Source organism: Gasterosteus aculeatus, chromosome 14 (genome assembly GCF_964276395.1).
Source record: "Gasterosteus aculeatus chromosome 14, fGasAcu3.hap1.1, whole genome shotgun sequence".
Classification (NCBI taxonomy): Eukaryota; Metazoa; Chordata; class Actinopteri; order Perciformes; family Gasterosteidae; genus Gasterosteus; species Gasterosteus aculeatus.
The window spans coordinates 10923871-10941051 of NC_135702.1; the positions used below are offsets into that span (position 1 = coordinate 10923871).

At 42.4% G+C, this 17181-nt stretch overlaps 1 protein-coding gene across 1 annotated transcript in view; it reads left to right on the forward strand.

Moving 5' to 3' along the window:
* Nucleotides 1-17181, forward strand: part of epha5 (EPH receptor A5) — a 48601-nt gene that overhangs the window by 17380 nt on the left and 14040 nt on the right. Inside the window, exons 4-9 of the mRNA XM_040197869.2 lie at nucleotides 6427-6582; nucleotides 6670-7008; nucleotides 13018-13142; nucleotides 14284-14373; nucleotides 14485-14554; nucleotides 14726-14828. Of these exons, the coding sequence (XP_040053803.2) occupies nucleotides 6427-6582; nucleotides 6670-7008; nucleotides 13018-13142; nucleotides 14284-14373; nucleotides 14485-14554; nucleotides 14726-14828 (883 nt within the window). The remainder of the gene's footprint in view (nucleotides 1-6426; nucleotides 6583-6669; nucleotides 7009-13017; nucleotides 13143-14283; nucleotides 14374-14484; nucleotides 14555-14725; nucleotides 14829-17181) is intronic.

Genomic DNA, 17181 nt, shown 5'->3' on the forward strand with positions numbered 1-17181 from the left:
ACAACTAAAGTGCTTCCTGAGTGCTTGTTGGGTAAACTGACTTTCCCAGAAGTGCTTCCTCTCTTGCACCCTCCCCCTGCTAACATGCACACAAATGCATATGCTTTTTGTCATACTTGTCAGCCCCCTGATTGATCAACCAACATAACTTGGTGGCAATCCCCGTTTGCTCCTGACCTTAACCTAAACGTCATTCTAATCTCACCCCAGAAACCAAGACTTAAAACCGGGGTCCTGCCGCAATGTCCTCACAAAGATACAAGCGCACGTATGCACACACACACATTCCTGCAGTTGATGAAATATTAATAAACTGCTTGATTCAGCACAGCCAGCTTCTTTCCATGAAAGCCTTGTCGTCTCCAGAGTCCCAGTCAGCGCCGGCTCGTACGACTGGTTGGACTGGTAGTCGCGGACGCTGCTGATGCATTTAGGTCACTTGATGAGTTTCCCAAATGATGCGCTTGAATGTTGAAACAATAGCGGCTTAAATATTATTGAGTTCCCTTTTCTTTTCTCCCTGCACTTTCTCTGGAGGAGTTGAAGACAAAGTGTAAATGCATGCAAAGTTACGAATTAAAAAAACTGTTCATATACATCTTTCACTTTACCTTACTGGTACCCTCCAAACTATTGGAGGAAAAACAGCTGTATGAATTTCCCTGTACATTTACATATTTAGACTTTGCTCTTGTGCTTTGCTCCTTTCAGGGAATTGTGTAACAAAATATACAGCCACTGTAAAAGATCCTGGCATTATATTTGTAATGCATGGAAATACAATTAACACAAATTTGTCTATTACTTGATCAATTCTTGCAACATCTGGCCCTTTTTAAAAAATACATCCAACCACATATTACAGCAATGAAATATAGATGCGCAAACAGAAACACAAATAGTCTGCATTCTTGCGTTTAAATGGGTCAAAAGAAATGATAGTGTTTGGAATTGTTTGTCAATTGAAACACTAACAGCTTTGCGCACTTGCATCTGACCCGACTGCCCTCCACCTCCAGCACATGTCTCTTGAGTATTATAATGTCACTACGATCCTGACCCTTGCACAACTAATCTCTGGATGCCTGCAATTTAGTTTTTTTTGTGTTTGAGGTTGTCAGTCCACACATTTATCAAGGAAATAGAAATGCTGGAAAGGCAATTCAACATTTAGTCCGGTGTCATTGTTGTTCCGCATAACTTGACACTTGATGCAACATCATGATGTATTACTAATGTTTAATCTTCCTTACTTGGACACTAAATGAATTTCGGTTGGAGAGTCAGCGGGACCCGCTGGACCTTTTTTGGGTGTCGGCTTACGGCCTGAGAATGAATGGCTGCAGAACAATGAGCTCCTCCACCTCCCAAAAGACAGGAAACCCCCATTGACTTGATTGTATATTGCTGTTGTATTATCATCTGGCTTTGTTTGTGTTCACACACAAGCGTACACAAATACGAGGTTGCATCACCACATGAACATGAACACTGGCGCACAAACGCAGTAATGCGACAATAATGCATCTCAAATGACACCGTCATTCATGCAAACACACACAAATAGACATGCACGCACATTCTGTGTTTATGTTCCTTGAGGCCACTAGCTCGCTGCGGGACAAATGCAGGAACAGGATATTTACTGTGTTTCCTTGCCTGATTTATTAGTTCACAATAGTATCGGTTCACAACATGAGCTTTGTGATGAAACTGCGCTCCACCATTCTCATGTGTCTTCGGTCTAAGTTTACATTCATATCAAATCCTGCGGAATCTGTGTACTGTTGGAAGAGTGACAGGAAAGATGGAAATGTCAGTTTGTCACGTTCGATAAATAGTTATTTGGCATATTTTGGCTTTTTGTCCTTATTTCGACTTGCTGTAAAGCTCCCTTCAAAATCCTGTGGTTAAATGGAACTACGGTTGGACAAGTAAAAAGGAAACTGTGCAATCAATAGCAATTTTGCAATATGTCACGTCGGTGTATGTTAATGTTCTGCTACTTTATGCTTCACTCCACCTGATGTCACCAAAATATATCACTTCTTACTCCAGATTTATTGGCTAACTATTGTTGCACATACTCACACAACTTTATATGATGAACACAAATTATATGATGCGTTGAACTACATAACTACGTTGTAATCACTGCCTCTTCAACTAGCATCCTATTGCACAAGTCACAAGCTAATAGTTCATCATTTAACAAGGCATACACAATTTGTACTTTTGTACGTTTTCTACTTTTCTATAATTTAGTCAGGCAACTCTCCAGCTCGGACTACTCGCTCATCGTCTTCAGAGGGGTTGGTGAATACTGGCCCTCGACTCAATGTCTGTTAAAGGAATTTGTTTTAATAACTGCATCCTTACTGTGTCTTTGTCCCATATTATATTAATTTCCCAGCATCAACATTCTGTTGACGCTAGGCCTTAACAATCACTTTGGTTTCACTTTAAGAGTATGTCCCTCCCCGTCTCTCTCTGCCTTAATCGCTTACTCCCTCTAATCCCACTAAACGACGGCCAGTCATATAAATCAACATGTTTACGATGAAATGTTTCCAATTAAAGAGGACGCTCGTTAGTAAGCATCAACGGACACCGCTGGATCCTTAATTGCCTGGGATGAGTGCGTGATGCATATTAATTACGTATTAACCTCGTACACTCACAGACACACACAAACGCATGCAGGCACAATAGTGTGTGTTGCATATTAATTACCTATTACCCTTTTGTGCAGTGCATTAAGAGCTGCGTGGCATCAGAAAGACAGCTTGCCCAAGGGCAACACACAATCACACACACACACACGCACACTAATACCACCAACGCCGTCTATTCACATCGCATTCTCGATGAGGAATGAGCCATTTCAGTCAGCCACCCATGACCATAACTAATCTCACCACAGCAAGTGTGGGTGTGCCTGTGTTTGCTCGGCCTCAGAGATGCACGAGTGAGACAATTTAAGTAAAGCACCTCATCCAGATGGAGAAGATCTAAGCCGCTTCTTGCATCTGGAGATTTTTTCCCTCTCAGCAATGCAACCCGATGATGAATAATGAAGACTTTAAATTAAGTGGAGAAAACATTTATTTTCTTCAATTTTTCTCCACTTTCGCTCACACAGTTTTACTCACATAACATATCTATAGATACATACATCTAGAAGTATAGATACATTTATATAGAGAGACTCTTAATCTCTGCTTAATTTTCCTGGGTACCAATAAGATTCTTGAATATACAGCATTGCTCCAGCGCCATCACAATCCCTTTATAGCAACGTTTTTATATCAGAATGCAAGGCACAGACAGCAACGTGCTAAAATGCTGTTAAATGCCTTGCTGAAAGCAATCAGCTAGACGTGATTACGTGATTATGAAGTTATTCAATCACCAAAATGAATACCATCCACAGTGGCGCACTAGTGGCATGGCTAAAGAGTGTCTAGATCTTTAAATCATCATCGGCACATTGGTATTCAGTCGAAATTAAAGGTATGGCTTTGTTTCGCGATGAAGGTAGATGGTCTATGCAGTTTAAATGACAGCCATAATCACTACGTCACATGCACAGTAATCCAGTTGCCATTTCATGAATTCAGTCAACTTTTTTTTTTTCCTTTTATGACAGCCACACTTTGCACTTCAAGGCTTCAGTTCTAAGATTGTACACTGACCGTAAATGTTCTTATTCATTCTCTGTGCAGCTTTATAATCGCTTTATCCAAGTTTTAGCCCTCAGCTGGCTGCCCTGACCTTTTATACCCCAGTTTTTCCTGCGGGTGGTAAATCCTTCAACATATAATTAAACAAAAACCTTCAAACAGAGCATGAGATGTATACTCAATAAATGTGGTCACTCCTGTTCATATCGCTCGTGTCAAATCTCACAATACATGCTTGCAGCTCATTTCTACACATGTTCTCTGCTCACTTTTGCCGTCGAGCGTGGATAATCCGTGAATCCTACATGGAAATGAGCTGGAATTAATGATAATAAATACCTTAGCGTCTACACTGTTGGCTCGTTTCAGCACACTGGAATTGACTTTCATTAAAGTGTGATGTGATATATTAATTTTTTTCACACCAATTTGCACATTTTAATTTCAAATGTTTATATCATCCTCATAATTATTTGCAACGTCCAGGGGAAATGAATGCATGATGTCTCTGTTTATTTCTCCAGCAGTGCAATGCATTTTTATGTTGATATTTTTGAATATTCACCCAGAACAGTTGGGGATCAGGTACGGAACACTGAATGATTCACAGGTGTGTAGTGTATAAAAAGTTATACTCCACAGTAACGGATGGTAATAAATCGACAGAAACTCAAAACTTTATCAACGGCAAATCCAAGTAAGCCCTCAAAGTATCACACTGTGCCCTCAGCATACTGTCATAATAATGATGGTTACACTGGCACGATATGTGCAATACTATCTTAAATTATGAATGTGTTCAGAGGGTTTTCCTTTTGTCAGTATGTTTTATCATGCTGCTTATTATGTACTCTCCAGTCCACTTCACTGCCTTCATGTGTGCCTGTCTTTGGGAAATGAGCTGCCACCCCATTTTTTATTGATTTGGCCGTGGGGGGGTTGGAGGATGAAGTCAAGGAGAGCAGCAGACACCAGACTATTGCAATAAATCTGTACGCAACCATAAATGTGTGCGTGGCAACGGGCTGAAGCAGACAAAGGATCAGGTGTGTCCTACTGCCCTGATTGCTGCAGCCCTACACACGCACACACACACAGTCACACACGCGCACGTATGGTTCTACATCATTAAACAGCAGCAGAGTAAGATGAAGTAAATGGACATGCATTAAAAGTCCTACATTCAACAACAATGGATGCATTATTTTCACCATTTATACCATCCACAAAAAAATTAAACGGCAGCAAAACAAATGCAGCTTTTAGTCTCATTACAACCACGCCTGAAGACACACATTTCTGTGCTTTTGTTGAGCATGACTTGTGTCAGCTGCATTAGTATCTGCTCATTGGAAACTAGGCCAGCCTCACAAATGACTCAAAAGCAACGTCTTGGGCCGATCAACTCATAATTAGGGTGTGTGTGTGTGTGTGTGTGTGTGTGTGTGTGTGGCGTAAACGAATCCACCAAAAAACACAAGGCCACACACAGGCTGTGCGTGTCTGCGTGTGTGTGTGTGTGTGTGTGAGAGGAAGAGGTGAGACACGGAGCGATCCAGGGCAGAGGGAGAATTTTTCAGGCTTAATGTTCCATGACAGTTGACCAAGGTTCCGTCAAGGGTAATCAGAGCCCTCGCCGCCTTATGCCCCGAAACGCACACACAACCCGCCCCCCCCCTCGACACCCACACACAACCCGCCCCCCTTCGACACGCACGCTCCTCCTTTGTCTCGTCTCCTCTTCTCTTCCCTCGTCTTATTTGCTTTTTGGCTGCTTTTTCCTCTCCTGTTCATTATCCTCCTGTCCTCTTACCTGAAGTTTAATTATGAGGTTTTTAATCCCAGGTGCAGCCTGAATGGCTTTTCACAGCAACAACCTCTAAAAAAAATAAAAAGTAAAACAAGCGAGTGAAATCACAGCACCTCCTCCTTTAAGCCCTTTGAGGACAAACATGTAACATCTCGTCTCCTTTGTTCTTGACTGTTGTACGTACGTATGCATTGAACTTTACTTCCCCCTCCGCTGCAGGTGTCTATCGGTATCTGTCTGGGTGCAACTGCAAAATCAGACTTCAAATTATGCTGCAATAAGTCAGTGATTGGTTGGGCTTCGGGGCGCGACCACGGCGACAGAGGTTGATGATGTATTTCCGCGCGTTAACATGCAGAGTGTGTCACCCCGCTGCCTACCTGCCCCACTTGGATCAGCAGAGTGTGCGTCTGTGTGGGAGGAAGAGACAATGATGTCTTTTTTTTAGTGCTTGTTTGTATATGTTTACCCTATGCGGCTGGGTGGGTACAATATTGTGCAGCAGATGCCCGTGATGCTAAAGCAGGTGATGCTCATTGAATTGAAGATTGACTATGAATATGAAAGGAAGCTCTAAAATAGAGTAAATGAAGAGAGCAGGGTGGCACCGGATGGATCAAATGAATGACCCCCTGAGGCAAATGAGAAGAAAGTAGACTTTAACCAGGATGTGTTGAATGCTTCCGTTTCAAACTTCATCTGTGATAAGAAACACAACAACACAACAACAAACACACAGGAAACTTGTAGATGCTGACCTCATTTTCTTTTTCTTTTCACTGGAACTAACCATGTTGTCCTTTTTCTGCCTTTTTTTCTTTTCCCATGACCCCCTTTCCTTTACCATTTGTACGTGTGTCTTATCTCATCTTTATCCAACCCCCAAACATCACACGGCGTCCGCCCCCCCCCCCCCCCCTCCTTGTCTTTCAGTCTGCAAAGTGGGGTTTTACCGCTCGCTGCTGGAGTCCCTGGCCTGCATTAAGTGTCCACCACACAGTCTGGCCAGGCAGACCGGAGCCACTGCTTGCAGCTGTGAGGAAGGATACTACAAGATCGACTCCGACCCCCCCAACATGGCCTGCACACGTGAGGAGTTTCATTAACACACACTATCTGATTGTACCACTGTTAACAGTGTGAGTAGCGTCTAACCTCTCTTTCCGTCTCTCTCAGGCCCTCCTTCTGCCCCGCGCAACGCCATCTCCAACGTCAACGAGACCAGCGTCTTCCTTGAGTGGTCCGTTCCCATGGAAACCGGCGGCAGGAAGGATGTGCGCTACAACATCCTGTGTAGACAGGTCTCGCCAGATGGAAGGGGCTTGGAGGAATGCGGCCCCAACGTGCGTTTCTTGCCCCGACGCGTCGGCCTGTCGAACACCTCGGTCATGGTGGCCGACCTGCAGTCACACACTAACTACAGCTTCCTGCTGGAGGCTGTCAACGGGGTGTCAGAGCTGGCCAAAGACCATGCCAAGCAGTATGTGTCACTTAATGTGACAACCAATCAGGCAGGTATGTTGCGCCAGATCTGTCACCACTGTCACTGTTTCTTTTTGCCAATCACAGCCTCCACATGAGTTCTCCAATCAGCACCACTGCTGTCATCTTCTTGTTTTTCTCAGTTATCAACCCTATTCTGATTTTTTCCAACACAAATCATCCCCATTTTATATTTTTACCGTGTTTTTACAGAGTTCCGCAGACCAACCTGCAAGCTTGATTTCTTGATTTGGCAACAAAACCACCAGATGATAAAATTATTGCAGTATTTTCCAACAAATCTGTTGCTGTGTTAATTGTGTATAATGTGTCTAAACGGGAACATTGCAATTTGCAATGCATTCAAACTGCATGCCTTTTAAAAATGATGAAAGTTTGCATGTTATTTTTTATGCTGGGAAATACTGTCAATGTGGAAAAAGAAACCTTCACTTGGTATAATGTTTTGCACTTGTAGCTGCTGGGAATATTTTTCTATCAGCAATGCCAGCAGCTGCTCAGAAAATTCTGTGTGACTATAAAGTGTGCTTTGGCAAGGCACTAAACCAATAACATTAAAGTGAGCGGCAAAGTGGCTAAACATAAAAGACCACTCTAATATCAGACAATGAAAGAGTCCAACTGCTCCCCGTAGCTGCAAATAGCGGAAGCTTTCACTGCTTTCCTTTTTAAATAGAGATTAAAATGCATATGGGCTTTGGTAGACTATTTATTATGTCTATTGGACGTATGCGCCTTTGTAGTTTATTTAGTTTGCTTGTGATAAAATGGGTAGCACATGGAGTAATGGTTTGAGGGAAAAACCTGAGACGAATGCTCTCCTTGCCAAGGTTTCCCTCTTTAGGGAAAAGAACTGTTTGAAGAAGTGAGTTTGTTCCTGTCTGTTGACTTAAAAGGATCATCGGCAGACGAGTAAATGTGTGAAGTTGCGATGGTAGGAGAGCGAATGAGGGAGCGACTAGATGTGTTGTGCCTGTCAGCAGACAGGCTGGACTGGATTACACCAGACTACAGAACCCACATTCAGTTTATTGGAGTTGCGGCTGGATTAAAATTAGCCCGTCCCTGGACCATGTAGGGATTAGGAACTGCATTAGATTAGATTACACATGATTGGTAACAGACAGATTCAATGTGCCGCTTTTTAGCACTTTGATAGAAGTCGTATAAAATAATCCAAGTCATACATTTGCTCTAATTTACTTTAATAAAATGAAGAATCACTAACGCCGCTGGGTTTGTGCAGAAATCAATAGAATAACATTAATTAACGGACAGGTTTTTGGTTCGGCTCCCCTGACATTGTCCTGCATTATTGACAGATGTTACCAGAGGTTTGGTTGCACCTAATTAAACAACATCCAAACAGGATGTCGAGGTATACAAATCATCCAATGTGAATGATGTATTTATTCATCGTAGTTTGCCTCATGGGCAGAAGCCCGTCGGTAACTGGATGCATGTTGAACTGGTCAAAGCAGTTTAGCGGTTTGAGCAACAAACCCACTGTTGGCTATAAAAAACATCATGGTTTACATAAAGCAAGATGAGGATGCAACTTCATGAGACTCTGTTGAATATGAAATAATCATGACCCTGTTTTTCAATATAAATCATATACCTTTTCTGAGCAGTTTACAGGAACTGGGATAATGGGTCATGTTTTTGAAGTGGATTTTTTTAGTTTGATCCATGGATTCTGTCCATATATTGGACATATATTACATTGTTTCGAAAAGAAGGCAGACATCTTTGCGGCTGATATCGCCCAAACTGGGCAACTCCTACCGAAACCATATTGATAAATAGCACTATAGAGGGACATTTGGATTTTAATTTTGATTTTGATTATGCATTGTTCCTCTCAAGTGATTTCCCAAAGCAGTCGGAGCAATCGTGATAACAATAATCCTAAAGCGTTAAATTTGACGAGCAGAAAAAGCAGAAAGTCCTCATTGCAGTCGGGCAATGAGGACTGGGATCGGCGCTGTTAACATCTGCGTTCTTTAACTGAGCTGCTGCTTGTCGGGGTCGGAAGGCACAAACAAGGTACCACGACCAGAGTACAGAGGCGGGGGCGACGTGTAGTCTCAGGTAGACGGGAGGGGACGAGTCGGAGGATCTGCCGTTTGATGTGTGAGAAGTGTCACACTCGAGGAGCGATCCGTGAAATAGGTGAGCTCACAGCGTCCCTGTGAAGACCTGCTGAATAATAAAGTGTTGGTGCTCGTGAGGAGGAGAGCGGCAGGAGGGGGAGGATTTGGACAACGTTGCTGAGGCTGAGAGAGAAAGTTTGGAAAAGATGGGGAGGTTTTGTGGTGAGAAAAGGAAAGAAAAATTAACACTGAGATATTATGCTTATGCAGTCTTTTTTTTGCACCGCGTTTGTTTTCTTTCACACCAATAAATAGTTGTAAAGTAGCTAACTTTCACACATTACGTTAGAAGAATTAACTTAAAAAAAGGAATCAGCAAAGTAACGTTTTAAAGCATCTATTCTTTAGATGTTTCCCTACACCTTCTGAATAAAGGGGTGGAGGGTTTTGTAAATGCAACTAATGATTAAAAATAACCGAATTGACCATAAATCATTCAATAGTCGTTGTCTGTTCTGACTGCAGGCGATAAGCATGATGATCATGTAATGAGTTCCTGCGGCAGCACAGCTCTGTTTTGCTTTTACTTCTGCCAGGTTTCTCCTGTTCACAGTGTGGGAGCACCGCGTGGAAAGCGCACACTAAATGCTCCCATACATTGTTTGTGCTGTTGTACGCTATTAGTCACATGAGTCGTAATGCGTTACCTTGTGGGTGGAGGAAAATATGAGCCTGGTGTTCTGCCAACGTGTCTTACTTTTGCTTTTAGTCCCATATGATGGGTCTAAAAGTACGTTGCAGTGAAACTGAAAAATGTTGAGTTTCTGAGTATTATATATATATATATATATATATCATGTTTAGTGACTCAGAACATGGATGTTTGCCTCTACAGTTTACCCTTTAATTCAGTTTACCCTTTAATTCTAGTGCAAAAGGTTTTTCTCTGACACTTGATGTGTGCGTATAATGAGTGTGGCTCAGGTTCCATTTTTACTTTATTTAAATTTAGGTACGTCCGTTGAGGTATTATTATTTTCTCACAAACAGGGAGTGAAGTGGGAGACGCTTTCAAAGACGGATCAGACAGATCCAGAGCAGAGGACATTTAAGAGCGGGTAGGAAAGGAAACGGCCAGGGGTCACATGGTTCATATTGTTTCTATCTCTAACTATATAACATTTCCTTCCACCCAGTTTACTTTGTACATTAAGTTTGCTTTAAAAGATATTTTCCCATGAATTATGCCTTCATCAGTTAAGCGGCAGAAGACAGATGACTGGAAATTCGGGATGGTAAATGGGGACTGACGTGATCAGCAACGGTCTGGGGAGGTTTGACCGAGACGGCGCCCTGTACTTCCATCAGTCTTCCTGTTATGACTCGAACTCTTGATAAACTGAAATGTACAAGTTGCAACCGTTAGGATTGCAATACGTTACGTGACAGATCAGTTTCTAGGCTGCTGAATGACTGTCACAATGCTTTACAACCTTAGGACCATCTCTCTCTTTGTCCCCATCTCTCTTTCTGTCTTTTTCTGAGGATATAAAATAGATGGTTGACAGATTGCGGTCTGAGAGGTAACGGGAACGTTGCTCTTACCTGAGGTAAGAGGCCACAGTTGTCACACTGGAGGGCCGCACTCGTCCGCTGAAAAGCTGTCCGCACCTGTCCCTGCATGAGATGGAAGCTCGGGCTCGATTTGACAAACAGAAAATAGCTTCACAGGCATTTAGAGTTAATTTGTGGTCTGCGGCACCTCACTGTAGCAGCTTATAAGCAGTCACAACAGGCGCTGGAAGAGCTCAAACCAGGGAGTGGGATCCCTCTTCCTTGCTGCTAAAGGAAAGTGTTGTTGGGGTCCTTGTCTACAAACTTTCAGCATGTCTCTTCCTATATGTCTCACCTCTCTCCCTTTTTTTGACATTTTTCTAAACAGTCTTTCTTTTCTTCTTCCATCCACGCCTCCTCCTATCTGTCTCTCTTGCAGCACCTCCCGTTCTCTCTCTGCAATGGCGATACTGAAACCCGTGGGGTTTTTAAAACGCTTGTTTGTTTAGGCTCAGCCGAGTTGTGGCACTAATAAGGTGTCGCATTGTGCAGATGGTGTTGACTAGAATTCTCTCTCTAGTGTCTCGTACGGACTGTGCTGTTTGGTTTTCGGTGTAGAGGAAAAGTTTGGGCTGAAAATGATTTGATAGTTGTCCAAATATGCTCGTAACTACTTATGCATTGAAAGAATCGACGGGTCGCTCCTTGAATTTATCGACAATTTTTGTTTTGCAGAAATTGCAAAAAGGGATTTTACGATGATAAATGACTAACTTTCAATTTCATTCATATAAATAACAAATCCAGGATGAATAAATAAACCCAAACAGTGTTTAAACTATCATAGTATTTGCCTATGACACATCGCAGTATTTGAATATTCTCCCGTTTTCGGGACGGGGGGGGATGACATCACTCTAAACTGAACACATTTCATTGGCCGGAATTGACGGATTAAAGAACAAAAGTATACATATTTTATAATGGAACATCAAATTTATTTTTAAATCGTCATACTGCAAGTTTTGTGTAACAAAGGCCTCTACAATCTGCCCACAACCCTCAACCCTATAGTTTTGATTAAATACAGCAAAGCAATCTGCATCTATTTTTGTAGGATTTAAATTTACATTTTTGGTCTATTGTTACCCACTAAGCTGCTGGGGAAAAGCCCTCTCTCTCTCTCACCATCGCGTCCCAGCATTTATACGATTTAAGCATTGAGTGTGTGCGATTGGGTCTCTGGTTTCAGGCTTTTAAGATGTTGCAGATAACACTTTTGTGCGACCATCCACTCAGGATACAGTTACTGTGGTTGTAGCAATGATTTATTCCCTGTGGAGTTCTGCCGAGGCTATTGAAACCAAAACTCTGTTTAGCATTTGCAGGGGAAGAACGCGCACACACACACACACACACACACACGCACACTATCAGGATGTTGCCTCGGGGAGCATTTTACCCTGTGAAAAGCTCTTTATGTGTCACAGACTCTCCAACTGTCCCTCTGAGAGATGGGCCGACGGTTCAGGTTACAGCCGGATGGCTCTGCAGTTCAACTGAGCTCACTTGACATCAGAACTCAAAGTTAGCAAAACATCTCATAATGTAAATTGAAGCTTAGCAAAGAGCCAAAAACAAAACCCAAAACTAAAAAGAAAGTTTCTCCCCTGATCTGCAGACGGCCACCACAAGCTGTGGCAGATGTGTAGTGTCATAGTTGGCTTCAAGGGCTCCTCTGCCAGCAGCTACCGAATAGCAAGCTAGAAAGCTTAATTAGGCACAAGTGGACCTTGTTGCCAGATTGCAGGCATTCTTTTTTTTTTTCGCAGGAAAAGCTGGTCTGGTACCAGAAGTAATTTCAGTAGTCAATATAAGGCTCAATGCACTGTGCCAAATAACCTCAGAAGAAAAATTGGTAACTAACACGAGCAGAAACTGAGGAAAACATGGTGAGAGAATTACCCTGCATGACATAAATAACAAGGCGACGTCACCGTGTAATTTCTAATATTGTAAACGCCCTTTTTTCACCGTCATATTCATAATCATTTGGGGTCCTTTTTTTAAAATAATTTAGTTCTTTGATGTTTCATCTCCAGTTTAATATTGCATAACCCACAACAGTCACAGCAGCTCTGTGCATGTAAACATCAAAGCACGAGGTGTCCTCAAACAGGGACGTCTTATACAGGCTGATGATACCAAACCCGTTTTACACTGTTGGCACAGTTTCTCTTGTGTTTAATAGGATGTTATGCTAATTTAAAAAAATAAATAAAATGCACTGCCATGCTTCACATTAAAAACTGCTAGATTGGTACTACTATTCCTGAAATTGCATTATGCCTTTTTTTTTGCGTGTTCGCAGCACCGTCCCCAGTGAGTGTGGTGAGAAAAGGCGTAACGGGGAAGAGCAGCATCTCCCTTTCCTGGGCAGAGCCCGATCGCCCCAACGGCATCATACTGGAGTACGAGATCAAGTATTTTGAAAAGGTATTTTGCTGCTATGTCTCCGTCCACTGGCCTCCTCTGGCTTCTGTTTTGTTTTTCTAAAGATCACAGTATACGGAAGTTTTAGAAAGAAGACACAGAGGTATTGATTCTGCGTGCACACTTTCCCATGCGTGCGTTTAAGTTTGCTGAATGTATTATGTTCACCATGTATAGAGCTTTGCCTCTCTGCTACTTTGACCGCAGGTACAGCCAACATTTTAAACAAAATGAAAGATCCATGCTGTGCTTTACTTTCAAATCAAGTCTTTGTAGCATTCTTTTAAGAATTTGTCAAAAACTGCCAAAATGACCCCTGTCAGCGGAGGTTTTGTCTCATATCAGTGCTGTGTGCCACATACTGTTACATTTCCCTCAGAATTACCCCTGAAACATTGGTTTTATTTAGCAATTATTTTTCTAAAATGGCCTGTGAAAGCTTCTCCTTTTTAAAAATGCCTTTATTTGACTGAGCTATTGCTTTGTGGGGGGTTTTATTTCCTTTATTAGATTTGGGTGTGTGCAGGAATTTGATACTTTTATTCAGATCATTGTTCCGCTGCCCTTCCTCTTTTCTCTCTTTAGTCGCCTTTTCTGGGAAGGTCAGAATAAAGGTATACAGGCTTGTGGTCAGTGGTTAGCTAATGGCTTCTGGCTAATGGACGGGGCATTTAGCTGTGTTTGAACCCGATGTGGTTACAGTTGGGAAACCGATCCTCACCCACATGCACTCACACACGTACTTCAGGTAGCGTAGAGCGATACACCGATCAGTCTTTTTCAGTCCCGGTGCAGATATAGCTGGGCTTGGAGTGAGCCGAGTACTGATCTGATACTAACAATACATTGTGTGTCTATCCTAACTAATTGCTACAAAGGAATATATAACAAAGAAATTGTACGCTACCAATTTAGTTAAAAAAAAATATATATGTATATATATATATATATAAATAGATCGACCCCATTAACTCCTATCCATATATTTAATTCAGTTTCATCTCTTTATTTATTATTGGTGCATCCCCAGTAGCTTAACCGTGTGGTAAAGAACAGGGAAAAGCGGCTGACAAAAAAGACACAAGTGTGCAATTTCTGCAGCAAAAAAATATATATATTCCTTACAACTCTGTTTCTCCCACAGGAACAGGACTCCAGCTACACTATCATAAAATCCAAGGAGACAGAGATGGTGGTGGACAGCCTGAAGCCCTCTTCAGTCTACATCTTCCAGGTCAAACATACGTTAAAAAAAGAAAATACATTTGAAAAAAGGGCATTGAAAAAGAAAATACATTGTGTGTTTTTTACTCTCGATGAGATATTTGCATTCGCTGCATCACAGGTGCGAGCCAGGACCTCAGCCGGCTACGGCGCGTTTAGCCGACGTTTTGAATTCCAGACGAGTCCTTACTGTGAGTACCCTCAAGAGAAAGAGCGCCAGGCTGAGCATACAAGTTAAACTTGTACGCGACTGCCGCCTACTTTTTCTTTTTTTTTCCCAGAGGCTGCATGGACAGCAGGCAGCAGGTGGGCTTCTGTGTGTGAACTGTTCTTGTGTAATCGCACCTCTTTTTCTTTGGCAGTAACCGCGACCAGCGAGCGCGCTCAGGCTTCCATCGTGGCGGTGGCCATCACGTTGGCTCTGGTCCTACTGGCGGTAGTCGCTGGCTTCCTGCTCAGTGGACGGTGAGTCCTGAAAACACACCCGAAGGAACACAAACACAAACCAGGGAAGCATTTGTGTGCTCAGGTGTGAGCTCTGCTGGTGACTGCAATGCTTGCGGCCCGTTTTAAAGGCACAGTTTCTTTTGTTAATTGGCCGTTTTTTTTTTTAATTCTTAATATGTTGATGTACTTCCCAGACACGGTTAATTATAAAACAATATGAAGTGCTCTAGTGACTCCCCTCATTCTTCCCTCATGTCAAATCATTAGGCAATGAGAATAAACATGATGTATGAGAGAAATAATGGCAAATGCATTGTTAGGTAGCTTATTTGTGTGAACCCTCTGAATGCAGATATCATTTCTAAGTCACAGCGGCCGTGAACATTTCTGAACCTGGTGACCTGTAACCTGTGGATAAATGCCTGGTCAGAGGATATCAACTTGTTGTCCTTTTGCTGACAAGATAAAAAATGTGCAACATCAAATCTAATTTGTGACCCAGATATTTCCTGTGTTGCAGAGCAGCATTATGGGATTAGATACATGGCTCGAGGTTGGAGATTTGTAATGGGTCAGAAGGATTATGGGTTTTAGGTTATAGCTTCAGCAAGGATGTGTAGAAACTAGTGGAATCTTCTCAAGTCTGGTGTCTTCACTTTGCTCCTTTTTTCATATTGGCAGTTAACACTTTGCACATTACGCGCTGCATTAATGTTGCATCTGCAAGCCTTTGATCTCAAATGACCTTCGCTCGATGGTGTAATTGGTACAACCAATTTTCACATAAGCACACATACAAGACATATGAATGCAAATACTATACTTGCGTACAGACCATTTATGGAGGGTTGAGAATACAGTCATCTTATAGTTCCCATATGAGCTTATGTCCATAAGAGTGATGTCTCTTTGTCTGAAAAAGTCCAGTGAACTCTTGTACTTTTACCTAATTCCATCTTTGTAAACACACATTTTACTGCAGCATGTATCTGATTAAGTATAAGTAGTAACTATTTTGTCCAAATGCCTTTACTGAACCGAAATGAATACAGCTGAGGACAATTTTGCAACTCTAAGAGTCTGAATTCATAAAGATATTGGATAGAATGATCCTCTGGCAACGTTCAAGGATTAAAACGTGAATCGTACGGAGACGGTGGAGATTTCGGGTTCAGCAGACTTGGTTTGAGGATCGTTTAGGTTTCCTGTGGGGGCGTAGAGGCGGAGGAATGCCATATTTCCCAGCGACGGATTTGGAAAACGAGCGCCACGCCCCCCCCCCACACACATACACACACACAAACGCCCACATGTGGGAGGTTGGAGGGCCGGCCGGGCAACAGCGCGCTCAAACCCCTCGACTCAACAGATTGGGAAAACAAAGCAGCCAGAGGCAGACGCACATTTTTAAAAACGATCAAACATCAGACAGACAGACACAGACTCCCCTCCCCCAGAACATTGAGCTGCGTGTGCAGAACCCTCCAGGCCTCGCTGTCCTATGACCCTCGTGTGTTGTAGGGGGGGGGGGGGGGGGGTGTTTTTGGCTGAAAACTCGAGCTTCGAAAACATTCAGTCTTGGTTTTTCAAGTAGAATAAATTCCATCAATGCATTTACCTTTTTTTTTAAACATAGCATTTTAAATGTGTGTCTCTGTGTCCGTCCATCCACTGTCATACGTTTGCGCGTGTGTTTGCGTGCAACATCGCGTTCATCAGTCCTCGTGTCCTTGTTGTATGTGGGTCATCTCTGATTATCAGAGACACTCATCAGGACACAAAAAAATGAATACTGTTTTTGGCCTTAATATCAGGGGATACACCGCCGCGAGAGAGAGAGAGAGAGAGAGAGAGAGAGAGAGAGAGAGAGAAGGAAATGATGTGGATGCAGACAAAAGGCAGACTGAAGGAATTTCTCTTCTTTTTTTGGGGGACTTGATCAAATATTTTAATTTAGTACCTAGTCTTTATCAAAAATCTCATCTGTTGACACACGCTTTACCTTTGAAAATGCTGCCTGTCTAAAGGCATTTAAAAGTTTCCAGCATTTTCAGCAATATTTTTTTAGCAGAACCTAGGAGGAGGGAATAAAAAGCTTATCTTGCAGTTGAATTCATGTGTGATGGTGCCTTGTGTCGGATAGAATCATCGGCCATACCATGGTATCTTTACAGGGATCTCTGTTGGGCACAATGTTCTCCTCTCTGAATGTAAATGCCACGGTTTATTCTTTGTTTAGATACGCAGTAGAGAAAATGCATACGGGCGTACGGCATTTTTAAGCTACAGTATGAATTGAAAATGCATAAAACGTTTGAGTGAAACTGAGGTCAATCAGCATAATCCCTCAATATATTTTAAGCTTTGCCGC